The 15,004-nt window shown below is 49.2% G+C and overlaps 1 protein-coding gene across 1 annotated transcript in view; it reads right to left on the bottom strand.

Moving 5' to 3' along the window:
- The window catches only part of GBA2 (glucosylceramidase beta 2), a 165,392-nt gene that overhangs the window by 3,938 nt on the left and 146,450 nt on the right, over nucleotides 1–15,004 (bottom strand). The window contains 4 exon segments of the mRNA XM_075330500.1: nucleotides 6,770–6,912; nucleotides 8,959–9,065; nucleotides 9,811–9,962; nucleotides 10,047–10,154. Of these exon segments, the coding sequence (XP_075186615.1) occupies nucleotides 6,770–6,912; nucleotides 8,959–9,065; nucleotides 9,811–9,962; nucleotides 10,047–10,154 (510 nt within the window).

Raw genomic sequence — 15,004 nt, 5'->3', positions numbered from 1 at the left:
TATCCCGGGTACTAGCACCATCCTCGACCATTATACAGCAGTGTACAGTATCCCGGGTACTAGCACCTCCTCACCATTATCAGCAGTGTACAGTATCCCGGGTACTAGCACCTCCTCACCATTATCAGCAGTGTACAGTATCCCGGGTACTAGCACCTCCTCACCATTATCAGCAGTGTACAGTATCCCGGGTACTAGCACCTCCTCACCATTATCAGCAGTGTACAGTATCCCGGGTACTAGCACCTCCTCACCATTATCAGCAGTGTACAGTATCCCGGGTACTAGCACCTCCTCACCATTATCAGCAGTGTACAGTATCCCGGGTACTAGCACCTCCTCACCATTATCAGCAGTGTACAGTATCCCGGGTACTAGCACCTCCTCACCATTATCAGCAGTGTACAGTATCCCGGGTACTAGCACCTCCTCACCATTATCAGCAGTGTACAGTATCCCGGGTACTAGCACCTCCTCACCATTATCAGCAGTGTACAGTATCCCGGGTACTAGCACCTCCTCACCATTATCAGCAGTGTACAGTATCCCGGGTACTAGCACCTCCTCACCATTATCAGCAGTGTACAGTATCCCGGGTACTAGCACCTCCTCACCATTATCAGCAGTGTACAGTATCCCGGGTACTAGCACCTCCTCACCATTATCAGCAGTGTACAGTATCCCGGGTACTAGCACCTCCTCACCATTATCAGCAGTGTACAGTATCCCGGGTACTAGCACCTCCTCACCATTATCAGCAGTGTACAGTATCCCGGGTACTAGCACCTCCTCACCATTATCAGCAGTGTACAGTATCCCGGGTACTAGCACCTCCTCACCATTATCAGCAGTGTACAGTATCCCGGGTACTAGCACCTCCTCACCATTATCAGCAGTGTACAGTATCCCGGGTACTAGCACCTCCTCACCATTATCAGCAGTGTACAGTATCCCGGGTACTAGCACCTCCTCACCATTATCAGCAGTGTACAGTATCCCGGGTACTAGCACCTCCTCACCATTATCAGCAGTGTACAGTATCCCGGGTACTAGCACCTCCTCACCATTATCAGCAGTGTACAGTATCCCGGGTACTAGCACCTCCTCACCATTATCAGCAGTGTACAGTATCCCGGGTACTAGCACCTCCTCACCATTATCAGCAGTGTACAGTATCCCGGGTACTAGCACCTCCTCACCATTATCAGCAGTGTACAGTATCCCGGGTACTAGCACCTCCTCACCATTATCAGCAGTGTACAGTATCCCGGGTACTAGCACCTCCTCACCATTATCAGCAGTGTACAGTATCCCGGGTACTAGCACCTCCTCACCATTATCAGCAGTGTACAGTATCCCGGGTACTAGCACCTCCTCACCATTATCAGCAGTGTACAGTATCCCGGGTACTAGCACCTCCTCACCATTATCAGCAGTGTACAGTATCCCGGGTACTAGCACCTCCTCACCATTATCAGCAGTGTACAGTATCCCGGGTACTAGCACCTCCTCACCATTATCAGCAGTGTACAGTATCCCGGGTACTAGCACCTCCTCACCATTATCAGCAGTGTACAGTATCCCGGGTACTAGCACCTCCTCACCATTATCAGCAGTGTACAGTATCCCGGGTACTAGCACCTCCTCACCATTATCAGCAGTGTACAGTATCCCGGGTACTAGCACCTCCTCACCATTATCAGCAGTGTACAGTATCCCGGGTACTAGCACCTCCTCACCATTATCAGCAGTGTACAGTATCCCGGGTACTAGCACCTCCTCACCATTATCAGCAGTGTACAGTATCCCGGGTACTAGCACCTCCTCACCATTATCAGCAGTGTACAGTATCCCGGGTACTAGCACCTCCTCACCATTATCAGCAGTGTACAGTATCCCGGGTACTAGCACCTCCTCACCATTATCAGCAGTGTACAGTATCCCGGGTACTAGCACCTCCTCACCATTATCAGCAGTGTACAGTATCCCGGGTACTAGCACCTCCTCACCATTATCAGCAGTGTACAGTATCCCGGGTACTAGCACCTCCTCACCATTATCAGCAGTGTACAGTATCCCGGGTACTAGCACCTCCTCACCATTATCAGCAGTGTACAGTATCCCGGGTACTAGCACCTCCTCACCATTATCAGCAGTGTACAGTATCCCGGGTACTAGCACCTCCTCACCATTATCAGCAGTGTACAGTATCCCGGGTACTAGCACCTCCTCACCATTATCAGCAGTGTACAGTATCCCGGGTACTAGCACCTCCTCACCATTATCAGCAGTGTACAGTATCCCGGGTACTAGCACCTCCTCACCATTATCAGCAGTGTACAGTATCCCGGGTACTAGCACCTCCTCACCATTATCAGCAGTGTACAGTATCCCGGGTACTAGCACCTCCTCACCATTATCAGCAGTGTACAGTATCCCGGGTACTAGCACCTCCTCACCATTATCAGCAGTGTACAGTATCCCGGGTACTAGCACCTCCTCACCATTATCAGCAGTGTACAGTATCCCGGGTACTAGCACCTCCTCACCATTATCAGCAGTGTACAGTATCCCGGGTACTAGCACCTCCTCACCATTATCAGCAGTGTACAGTATCCCGGGTACTAGCACCTCCTCACCATTATCAGCAGTGTACAGTATCCCGGGTACTAGCACCTCCTCACCATTATCAGCAGTGTACAGTATCCCGGGTACTAGCACCTCCTCACCATTATCAGCAGTGTACAGTATCCCGGGTACTAGCACCTCCTCACCATTATCAGCAGTGTACAGTATCCCGGGTACTAGCACCTCCTCACCATTATCAGCAGTGTACAGTATCCCGGGTACTAGCACCTCCTCACCATTATCAGCAGTGTACAGTATCCCGGGTACTAGCACCTCCTCACCATTATCAGCAGTGTACAGTATCCCGGGTACTAGCACCTCCTCACCATTATCAGCAGTGTACAGTATCCCGGGTACTAGCACCTCCTCACCATTATCAGCAGTGTACAGTATCCCGGGTACTAGCACCTCCTCACCATTATCAGCAGTGTACAGTATCCCGGGTACTAGCACCTCCTCACCATTATCAGCAGTGTACAGTATCCCGGGTACTAGCACCTCCTCACCATTATCAGCAGTGTACAGTATCCCGGGTACTAGCACCTCCTCACCATTATCAGCAGTGTACAGTATCCCGGGTACTAGCACCTCCTCACCATTATCAGCAGTGTACAGTATCCCGGGTACTAGCACCTCCTCACCATTATCAGCAGTGTACAGTATCCCGAGTACTAGCACCTCCTCACCATTATCAGCAGTGTACAGTATCCCGAGTACTAGCACCTCCTCACCATTATCAGCAGTGTACAGTATCCCGGGTACTAGCACCTCCTCACCATTATCAGCAGTGTACAGTATCCCGGGTACTAGCACCTCCTCACCATTATCAGCAGTGTACAGTATCCCGGGTACTAGCACCTCCTCACCATTATCAGCAGTGTACAGTATCCCGGGTACTAGCACCTCCTCACCATTATCAGCAGTGTACAGTATCCCGGGTACTAGCACCTCCTCACCATTATCAGCAGTGTACAGTATCCCGAGTACTAGCACCTCCTCACCATTATCAGCAGTGTACAGTATCCCGGGTACTAGCACCTCCTCACCATTATCAGCAGTGTACAGTATCCCGGGTACTAGCACCTCCTCACCATTATCAGCAGTGTACAGTATCCCGGGTACTAGCACCTCCTCACCATTATCAGCAGTGTACAGTATCCCGGGTACTAGCACCTCCTCACCATTATCAGCAGTGTACAGTATCCCGGGTACTAGCACCTCCTCACCATTATCAGCAGTGTACAGTATCCCGGGTACTAGCACCTCCTCACCATTATCAGCAGTGTACAGTATCCCGGGTACTAGCACCTCCTCACCATTATCAGCAGTGTACAGTATCCCGGGTACTAGCACCTCCTCACCATTATCAGCAGTGTACAGTATCCCGGGTACTAGCACCTCCTCACCATTATCAGCAGTGTACAGTATCCCGGGTACTAGCACCTCCTCACCATTATCAGCAGTGTACAGTATCCCGGGTACTAGCACCTCCTCACCATTATCAGCAGTGTACAGTATCCCGGGTACTAGCACCTCCTCACCATTATCAGCAGTGTACAGTATCCCGGGTACTAGCACCTCCTCACCATTATCAGCAGTGTACAGTATCCCGGGTACTAGCACCTCCTCACCATTATCAGCAGTGTACAGTATCCCGGGTACTAGCACCTCCTCACCATTATCAGCAGTGTACAGTATCCCGGGTACTAGCACCTCCTCACCATTATCAGCAGTGTACAGTATCCCGGGCACTAGCACCTCCTCACCATTATCAGCAGTGTACAGTATCCCGGGTACTAGCACCTCCTCACCATTATCAGCAGTGTACAGTATCCCGGGTACTAGCACCTCCTCACCATTATCAGCAGTGTACAGTATTCCGGGTACTAGCACCTCCTCACCATTATCAGCAGTGTACAGTATTCCGGGTACTAGCACCTCCTCACCATTATCAGCAGTGTACAGTATTCCGGGTACTAGCACCTCCTCACCATTATCAGCAGTGTACAGTATCCCGGGTACTAGCACCGCCTCACCATTATCAGCAGTGTACAGTATCCCGAGTACTAGCACCTCCTCACCATTATCAGCAGTGTACAGTATCCCGGGTACTAGCACCTCCTCACCATTATCAGCAGTGTACAGTATCCCGGGTACTAGCACCTCCTCACCATTATCAGCAGTGTACAGTATCCCGGGTACTAGCACCTCCTCACCATTATCAGCAGTGTACAGTATCCCGGGTACTAGCACCTCCTCACCATTATCAGCAGTGTACAGTATCCCGGGTACTAGCACCTCCTCACCATTATCAGCAGTGTACAGTATCCCGAGTACTAGCACCTCCTCACCATTATCAGCAGTGTACAGTATCCCGGGTACTAGCACCTCCTCACCATTATCAGCAGTGTACAGTATCCCGGGTACTAGCACCTCCTCACCATTATCAGCAGTGTACAGTATCCCGAGTACTAGCACCTCCTCACCATTATCAGCAGTGTACAGTATCCCGGGTACTAGCACCTCCTCACCATTATCAGCAGTGTACAGTATCCCGAGTACTAGCACCTCCTCACCATTATCAGCAGTGTACAGTATCCCGGGTACTAGCACCACCTCACCATTATCAGCAGTGTACAGTATCCCGAGTACTAGCACCTCCTCACCATTATCAGCAGTGTACAGTATCCCGGGTACTAGCACCTCCTCACCATTATCAGCAGTGTACAGTATCCCGAGTACTAGCACCTCCTCACCATTATCAGCAGTGTACAGTATCCCGGGTACTAGCACCTCCTCACCATTATCAGCAGTGTACAGTATCCCGGGTACTAGCACCTCCTCACCATTATCAGCAGTGTACAGTATCCCGGGTACTAGCACCTCCTCACCATTCTCAGCAGTGTACAGTATCCCGGGTACTAGCACCTCCTCACCATTATCAGCAGTGTACAGTATCCCGGGTACTAGCACCACCTCACCATTATCAGCAGTGTACAGTATCCCGGGTACTAGCACCTCCTCACCATTATCAGCAGTGTACAGTATCCCGGGTACTAGCACCTCCTCACCATTATCAGCAGTGTACAGTATCCCGGGTACTAGCACCACCTCACCATTATCAGCAGTGTACAATATCCCGGGTACTAGCACCACCTCACCATTATCAGCAGTGTACAGTATCCCGGGTACTAGCACCTCCTCACCATTATCAGCAGTGTACAGTATCCCGGGTACTAGCACCTCCTCACCATTATCAGCAGTGTACAGTATCCCGGGTACTAGCACCTCCTCACCATTATCAGCAGTGTACAGTATCCCGGGTACTAGCACCTCCTCACCATTCTCAGCAGTGTACAGTATCCCGGGTACTAGCACCTCCTCACCATTATCAGCAGTGTACAGTATCCCGGGTACTAGCACCTCCTCACCATTCTCAGCAGTGTACAGTATCCCGGGTACTAGCACCTCCTCACCATTATCAGCAGTGTACAGTATCCCGGGTACTAGCACCTCCTCACCATTATCAGCAGTGTACAGTATCCCGGGTACTAGCACCTCCTCACCATTATCAGCAGTGTACAGTATCCCGGGTACTAGCACCTCCTCACCATTATCAGCAGTGTACAGTATCCCGAGTACTAGCACCTCCTCACCATTATCAGCAGTGTACAGTATCCCGGGTACTAGCACCTCCTCACCATTATCAGCAGTGTACAGTATCCCGGGTACTAGCACCTCCTCACCATTCTCAGCAGTGTACAGTATTCCGGGTACTAGCACCTCCTCACCATTATCAGCAGTGTACAGTATCCCGGGTACTAGCACCTCCTCACCATTATCAGCAGTGTACAGTATCCCGGGTACTAGCACCTCCTCACCATTATCAGCAGTGTACAGTATCCCGGGTACTAGCACCTCCTCACCATTATCAGCAGTGTACAGTATCCCGGGTACTAGCACCTCCTCACCATTATCAGCAGTGTACAGTATCCCGGGTACTAGCACCTCCTCACCATTATCAGCAGTGTACAGTATCCCGGGTACTAGCACCACCTCACCATTATCAGCACCATAGAGAGTGTCTTGGGTATATAGAGTACTATCTTCATACGTAACATACTGTGCACAGGACACTTACCGTTCCATAGCAGCCTCTCGAATGCTTCTTTTCCTCTGGTGAGGATAGTAGAGAACTTGCTGTGAGCATCCTCGTCCCCAAGATCACCGGCCATCTGACACATCATACACAGAGCGGCCAACCAGAGCCCCCCGCAGTACGAGCTGAGAGATACAGGCATCGTTATATACAGATAAGTCCCCCACACATCATAGACTCAAGACTATAGGGTCCTGTGATTTGTGTCAGGAGACTAATTGTTTGTAGCAGCTACATCTGTTATTAGATTGTTCCAGGCCTACTAATCCCAGCCACAGCTATAGAGGGTTACTGAGCGTGCGAGGGTTACTGAGCGTGCGAGGGTTACCGAGCGTGCGAGGGTTACCGAGCGTGCGAGGGTTACCGAGCGTGCGAGGGTTACCGAGCGTGCGAGGGTTACCGAGCGTGTGAGGGTTACCGAGCGTGCGAAGGTTACCGAGCGTGCGAGGGTTACTGAGCGTGCGAGGGTTACTGAGCGTGCGAGGGTTACCGAGCGTGCGAGGGTTGCAGTAAAGTCCATAGTTTTCAACACAATATGATAGTTTGACACAAGATCATAGTTTGGTGTTACCTTTCTAGTTTTGTATTGTTTTTCTCTGTACCGATTATCCCCATTTAGTATGTGCCCCATGGACTATGCTCTCAGGTGTGCGTCTTGTGAGATGTATACATGCCGCTCGAGGGTGAATATGTCTGCGTTCGATGTCAGGGGCAGGCAGCCGCATCCAGATCTATAAGACAAGCCGCAGCAGCTGGTGACTGAACTACAACTGCATGTGCAGCTCAGCTGATCTGAAATGACCGGCCTGGTGAGGCCGCAGATGCTGGTCTAGTTAAATCACTGGTGACTGCGGCTTGTCTTGTAGATCGGGATGCAGCTGCCGGTAATTTGTGTTCTGTATCTTTAATCAGGGTCCGGAGTGAGGTGTGCTTATGTACCACGCAGTAAGTAACACACCTCTCTCTAACCCGGGGGTCTCAAACAAGCGGGCCTCGGGCCACATGCGGTCCATGAGGCAGCTTCTTGCAGCCCGCAGGCCCCCTGACGATCGCAGCCCTATGCTGGGGGCTACAGCCATCTGCACTTTACTTCAGATGCTTTCCGCTGCCACTCACAGGAAACCTCTGCAGAGCTTCACTAAGGGCAGCCGCTGGCCAATCAGAGGCCAGCATGTGACATTGCTACTAGAAGGGAACAAGAATAGGCACATTACTACAGGATGGGGACAAGGATGGGCACATTACTACAGGATGGGGACAAGGATGGGCACATTACTACAGGATGGGCACATTACTACAAGATCAGGACAAGGATGGGCACATTACTACAGGATGGGCACATTACTACAGGATGGGGACAAGGATGGGCACATTACTACAAGATCGGGACAAGGATGGGCACGTTACTACAGGATGGGGACAAGGATGAGCACATTACTACAGGAAGGGTACAAGGAGGGTCACATTACTACAGGATGGGGACAAGAATGGGCACATTACTACAAGATGGTGACAAGGATGGGCACATTACTACAGGATCGGGACAAGAATGGGCACATTACTACAAGATCGGGACAAGGATGGGCACATTACTACAAGATGGTGACAAGGATGGGCACATTACTACAGGATGGGGAAAAGGATGGGAACATTACTACAGGAAGGGGACAAGGATGGGCACATTACTACAAGATCGGGACAAGGATGGGCACATTACTATAGATTTGGGACAAGGATGGGCACATTACTACAGGATGGGGACAAGAATGGGCACATTACTACAGGATGGGCACGTTACTACAGGATGGGGACAAGGATGGGCACATTACTACAGGAAGGGGACAAGGAGGGCTATAATTACTACAGGATGCGGACAAGGATGGGCACATTACTACAGGGGACAACATAGGTACATTATCATGGCTGATAGGGGGGAGGGGGAAAGGAGATAAAGACTGCTGGGGGAAAGGGGAGAGGAAATTACAATTATTTCCTCTCCTACTCCCCCAGCAGTCATTATCAGATAACTTTTGTATTATTAGAGCTACAAATATCACAAAATTATGGATTTTTCAAAAAGTCCAGCCCCCCTCACGCACACATTGCAGACATTATTATAGCTAGGCCGATATATGTTACTATCCTCCCCCCATTGTCTCCTGCCTCCTCACCTGGGTCCGGTCATCATCCATCCATCATACGTCTGATCAGGAAACCCCGAATTCTCAATCAGCCCGTCACCATCCTGATCGAACCTCAGCGCAGTGTCCATGACGGCCTGTGGGGAAAGAAGCACTGGGTCATCCTGGGCACTGCAGAACCAGGTACTACCAGGCACTGCCCACTAGGTCACCTTCGGGCACTGCCAAACCGAGTCACCTCCGGGCATTGCCCAATCGAGTCACTTCCGGGCAGTACAGAACCGGGTCACCACCATGCAGTGCAGAATCGGGTCACCTCTAGCCACTGCCCAACCGGGTCACCTCCGCGGACTACCCAACCGGGTCACGTCCAGGCAGTGCTATACAGATTCACCACTGGGCACTACTCAGCTGGGTCACCTCCAGGCACTGCAGAACCAAGTCACCCCTGTGTACTGTCGAGCCAGCCAAGTCAAACAGGTGGGAGGCGATCCAGGTCACATGATATTTACCTGGAAGACCAGTTACATGTCATACAGGTGGAAGGAGCTCCGGGTCACGTGATATTTATCTGGTAGACCAGTCACATGTCATACAGGGGGAGGAGCTCCGGGTCCTGTGATATTTACCTGGCAGACCAGTCACATGTCTAACAGGTGGGAGGAGCTCTTGGTCATACAGGTGGCAGCAGCTCTTGGTCGTACAGGTGGGAGGAACTCCGGGTCATGTGATATTTATCTGGCAGACCAGTCACATGTCAACAGGGGGGAGGAGCTGGGGGGGTCATACAGGTGGGAGGAGCTCCGGGTCATGTAATATGTACCTGGCAGACCAGTCACATGTCATACAGATGGGAGGAGCTCTGTGTTATGTGATATTTACCTGGCAGACGGGCCACATGTCTCTTAAGTAGGTGGAACTCTTGGTTATGTGGTAATCTCTGTAGACTTGCAGAACAAACTTGAGGTTTAGGTCTTTCCAGTCAGCAGTGTCATGGATAAGGTAGGCGTTTAGTTTCTGCCATGGCTCATCCTCTTTGAGATAGGAAGAGGAAATATGTCAACAAAATAAATAAAAAAAAAATGAAGGGAAAGGAAAGACCCTCATGGAAGTCATACCTGGATCTCCAATGTCATGGGGGACAACATTCCTGCTCTTCACCGGAGCCAACGAGCCACTCATTAAATATTTTCTCCTCTCTGGATCCTCATGCACAACTGCAGCCGCTAAGAAATGAAGGGAGAATAAACCTTGCGATCAGTCACTCAGGTTGATAACACCTACTGACTGACAGACTTACAGCTCAGCACCAACTGAAGGCGGAAGGTGTGAGCGCGGGAATCCCAGGTGGTGGAGAGGCCTACCAGGAGAAACACTGGATGCCACTGACACCTCACTGTACCAAACACCCACCATTCCTGGATAACACATTGATTACCTGGTGACATTGTGCCTTATCAGGCAGAAATGTTGTCAGCAGTGAGCAATCACATCTTCAACTTGAAGTTTTGGAGTGAGGAAAAAAGGAAAAGCAGATCGATCCGACAGACTGTGACAAGCAGTCAAGACAACGGAATAATCTGCAAAATAGCATGTTTACTGCCGGCCCTTGGTGTGTCCCCTGTATATGGCGAACCTTGTGGGGTGTTCCTAGTATACGTTGGCCCTTGTGGAGTGTTCCCAGTATACGGCAGACCTTGTGGGGTGTTCCCGGTATACCATTGGGTGTGGCTGGCATTTGGTGGGTCCTATGGAGGGTTCCCATTATATGGTGGGTATTGTGGGATGATCCCTGTATATGGTGGATCTTGTGAGGTATTCCCGATATACAGCAGACCTTGTGGGGTGTTGCTGGCATTTGATGGGTCTTATGGAGTGTTCCTGCTATATGGTGGGTCTTCTGAAGAGTTCCTCGCATTTGGTGGCTAATATGGGACGCTCCTGTTATATGGCTGGCCTTGTGGCATATTCTCTGTATATAGCGGGAATTATGGAGTGTTCCTTCTATGCAGCAGTTATTTTAGGGTGTTCCACGCATATCGCCTGCCTTGTGGAGTACTCTCTGTATATGGTGGGTCTTGTGGAGTGTTCCCAGTATATGGCGGGCATTGTGGGGTGTTCTCTGTATACAGCAGGCCTACAGTAGGTTTTGTGTGGCACTCCAGGCATTCGGCAGGACTTGTGGGGTGTTCCCTGTGGGGCTTGTATGGTATTCCAGTAGGCCGCAGCCTTTTTGAGGTGTTCCTGGCATTCAGTGGGTCTTGGGTGGTGTTCCTGGTATACAGTGGGTATGGAAAGTATTCAGACACCTTTAAATTTGTCACTATGGGTTTCATTGCAGCCATTTGTTAAATTCAAAAAAGTTCAATTTTTATCTCATTAATGTACACTCTGCCCCCCCATCCCCTATCTTGACAGAAAAAATCAAAAATGTAGACATTTTTGCAGATATATTAAACAAGAAAAAACTGAAATATCCCATGGTCATAAATATTCATCCCCCTTGCTCAGCATACCACATGCTCATAAATATTCATCCCCTTTGCTCAGTATTGGGTAGAGGCACCCTCCCTTTTGAGCTAGTACAGCCATGAGTCTTCTTGGGATCCTGGATTTGGGGATCCTCTGCCATTCTTCCTTGCAGATTCTCTCCAGTCCCGTCAGGTTGGAAGGTGAACGTTGGTGGACGCCAATTTCAGGTCTCTCCAGAGATGCTCAATTGGGTTTAGGTCAGGGCTCTGGTTGGGCCTGTCAAGAATGGTCACATAATTGTTCTGAAGCCCCCTCCTTTGTTATTTTAGCTGTGTGCTTAGGGTCATTGTCTTGTTGGAAGGTGAACCTTCGGCCAAGTCTGAGGTCCAGAGCACTATGGAAGAGGTTTTCTTCCAGGATCTCTCTGTATTTGGCCGCATTCATCTTTCCTTCAATTGCAGCCAGTCGTCCTGTCCCTGCCCCCATAGCATGATGCTGCCTCCACCATTTTTCACTGTGGTGATTGTATAGGGCAGGTGATGAGCAGTGCCTGGTTTTCTCCAGGTAAAATATATCTTTGTACCGTGTTAGCCAGTAGAGATAAAAAAAGTTTGTCTAAAAGAACTGAGAGTCCCTAAAAGGTATCAACTACTGAGGACTCTCAGTTCTTTTAAACAAACTGTTTTTCTCCACACATACTGCTTAGAATTATCACCCGAAATTCCTATCTTCGTCTAATCAGACCAGAGAATCTTATTTCTCATAGTCTGGGATCCTTCATGTGTTTTGTTTTCAAACTCTATGCGGCTTTTATATGTCTTGCACTGAGGAGAGGCTTCCGTCGACCACTCTGCCATAAAGGCCTGACTGGTGGAGGCTGCAGTGATAGGTGACTTTGTGGAACTTTCTCCCATCCCCCTCCTGCATCTCTGGAGCTCAGCCGCAGTGATCTTGGGGTTCTTCTTTACCTCTCACCAAGACTCTTCTCCCATGATTGCTCAGCTTTGCTGAACGGCCAGGTCTAGGAAGAGTTCTGGTGGTCCCCAACTTCTTCTATTTTAGGATTATGGAGGCCACTGTGCTCTTAGGAACCTTGAGCACTGCAGAAATACTTTTGTAACCTTGACCAGATCTGTGCCTTGCTACAATTCTGTCTCTGAGCTCTTTGGGCAGTTCCTTTGACCTCATGATTCTCATTTGGTCTGACATGAACTATGAGCTGTGAGGTCTTATATAGACAGGTTTACGCCTTTCCAAATCAAGTCCTATCAGTGTAATTACACACAGCTGGACTCCAATGAAGGAGTAGAACCATCTCAAGGAGGATCACAAAGAAATGGACAGCATGGGACTTACATATGAGTGTCTGAGCAAAGGGGCTGAATACTTATGACCATGTGATATTTCAGTTTTTCTTGTTTAATACATTTGCAAAAATTTCTACATTTCTGTTTTTTTCTGTCAAGGTGGGGGATAGGGTGCAGAGTGTACATTAATGAGAATTTACCAAATGGCTGCAATGAAACAAAGAGTGAAAAATTTAAAGGGGTCTGAATACTTTCCATACCTACTGCAATGTTCTCAGCACTGCAGATAATGTGTGGTTTTCTTGACATTCAGCATGTTTTGTATGTTTTTTTTGACATTTGGTAGATCTTGTAGGGTGTTTCTAGTATACGATGGGTCTTGTGGAATGTTCCTGGTACACAAGTCTTTAGTGATGTTCACTGTATACGACAGGTCTTTTAAGGCGTTTGTAGCATTCAATGGGTCTTGTAGGGTGTTCCTTTCATTCAGCTGATCTTGTGGGATGATGTTCCTGGTATACGAGGGGTCTTTTGTGGTGTTCCCTGTATAACACGGGTCTGTTGTGGTGTTCTAGGTACTCGGTGGCTCTTGTATGGTGTTCCCAGCATTCGGTGGGTCTTGTAGGATGTTCCTGGCATTGGGGGATGTTGCCGGCTTACGAGGAGTCTATGGTGGTGTTTCAGGGGCTCAGTGAATCTTGTAAGGTGTTACAGTGTTTGGTGTGTCTTCTAGGGTGTTCCTGTCATTCAGCAGGTCTTGTGGAATGTTCCCTTTATACGAGGGGTCTTTTGTGGTGTTCCAGGTGCTTGGTTGATTTTGTATGGTATTCCAGGTGCTCGTTGGATCTTGAATGGTGTTCCCAGCGTTTGGTGGGTCTTGCAGTGTGTTTCCAGCTTGCGGCAGGTCTTGTGGGATGTTCCCGGCTTACAAGGGATCTTTTGTGATGTTCTAGGTGCTCAGTGGATCTTGTATGGTGTTCCCAGTGTTCAGTGGGTCTTGTAGGGTGTTCCTGGCATTCAGCAGGTCTTGTGTGGGATGTTCCCTGTATAAGCGGGTTTTTTTGTGATGTTCTAGGTGCTCTGTGGATCTTGTATGGTATTCCCAGCGGTCATTGGGTCTTGTAGGGTGTTTCTGGCATTCAGCAGCTCATGTGGGATGTTACTGGTATACGACTGGTCTTTTGTGGTGTTCTAGATGCTTGGTACCAATGTATATATAAGTGTTCCATTTACCACTTTACATCGGCTCGGTGCACTTTGTACTTGTTGTGCTCATTATTCCGGTATTGGCCATCTCTATGTATCATATATTTTCACTTGCTGTATACGACCTCTGTATTCCCTGTTGTCACAGACTGTATATAGACCATCTTTCAGCATTGTATATTGGCACTTAGGTGCACGGCACTGCCACTCTTATATTGATTGTTTATGACCAATTATTGTGGCGACCCTCCGGCCCAGGGCGGGCTGACCTCACCTCTTGTTTGTCTTTTATGTTGCACTTTGGTTTTAATGTTTTTAATATTTTGTACCTAATAAAGGCTTCTTTTTTATCTTTCATCACTGGTGTGCATCTGTTTTATGTGCAGTAGCTTCCCTCCTTCTCTTGTCTTATACGTCCATACTGCACCAGATAGCACCCCCTTGACTTTGTACTTTACTCATTCCTGATTTAAGTGGTGCGCTCCTACCTCTTTTGTTGTTCCTAGATGCTTGGTGGATCTCGTATGGTGTTCCTAGCATTCGGTGGGTCTTGTAGGGTTTTCCCGGCATTCGTCAGGTCTTGTGGGAAATTCACTATTATACAATGGGTCTTTTGTGGTGTTCTAGGTGCTCTCTGGATCTTGTACGGTGTTCCCAGCGTTCAGTGGGTCTTGTAAGCTGTTACCAGTAGTTGGCAGGTTTTGTGGGATGTTCCCGGTATATGAGCGGTCTTCTGTGGTGTTCCCAGTGTTCAGTGGGTCTTGTAAGGTGTTCCCAACATTTGGCAGGTTTTGAGGCATGTTCCCGGTAAACGAGGGGTCTTTTGTGGTGTTCTAGGTGCTCGGTGGATCTTGTATGGTGTTTACAGAGTTTAGTAGGTCTTGTAGGTGTTCACGGCATTCGGTAAGTTTTGTTAGATGTTCCCGGTTTATGAGGGGTCTAGTGTAGTGTTCCAGGAGCTCGATGAGTCTTGCATGGTATTATCAGCATTTGGTGGATCTTGTAGGGCATTTCCGGCATTTGGCTGGTCTTGTGTGGTGGGCCTTGTATTGAGTTGCCAGTCTTTGGCGGATCTTGTGCAGTGTTTCAGT

This window comes from Anomaloglossus baeobatrachus, chromosome 1 (genome assembly GCF_048569485.1).
Source record: "Anomaloglossus baeobatrachus isolate aAnoBae1 chromosome 1, aAnoBae1.hap1, whole genome shotgun sequence".
NCBI classification, from domain to species: domain Eukaryota; kingdom Metazoa; phylum Chordata; class Amphibia; order Anura; family Aromobatidae; genus Anomaloglossus; species Anomaloglossus baeobatrachus.
Note: the sequence above shows the minus strand (reverse complement) of the source record. Positions and strands in the feature narration are given on the sequence as shown.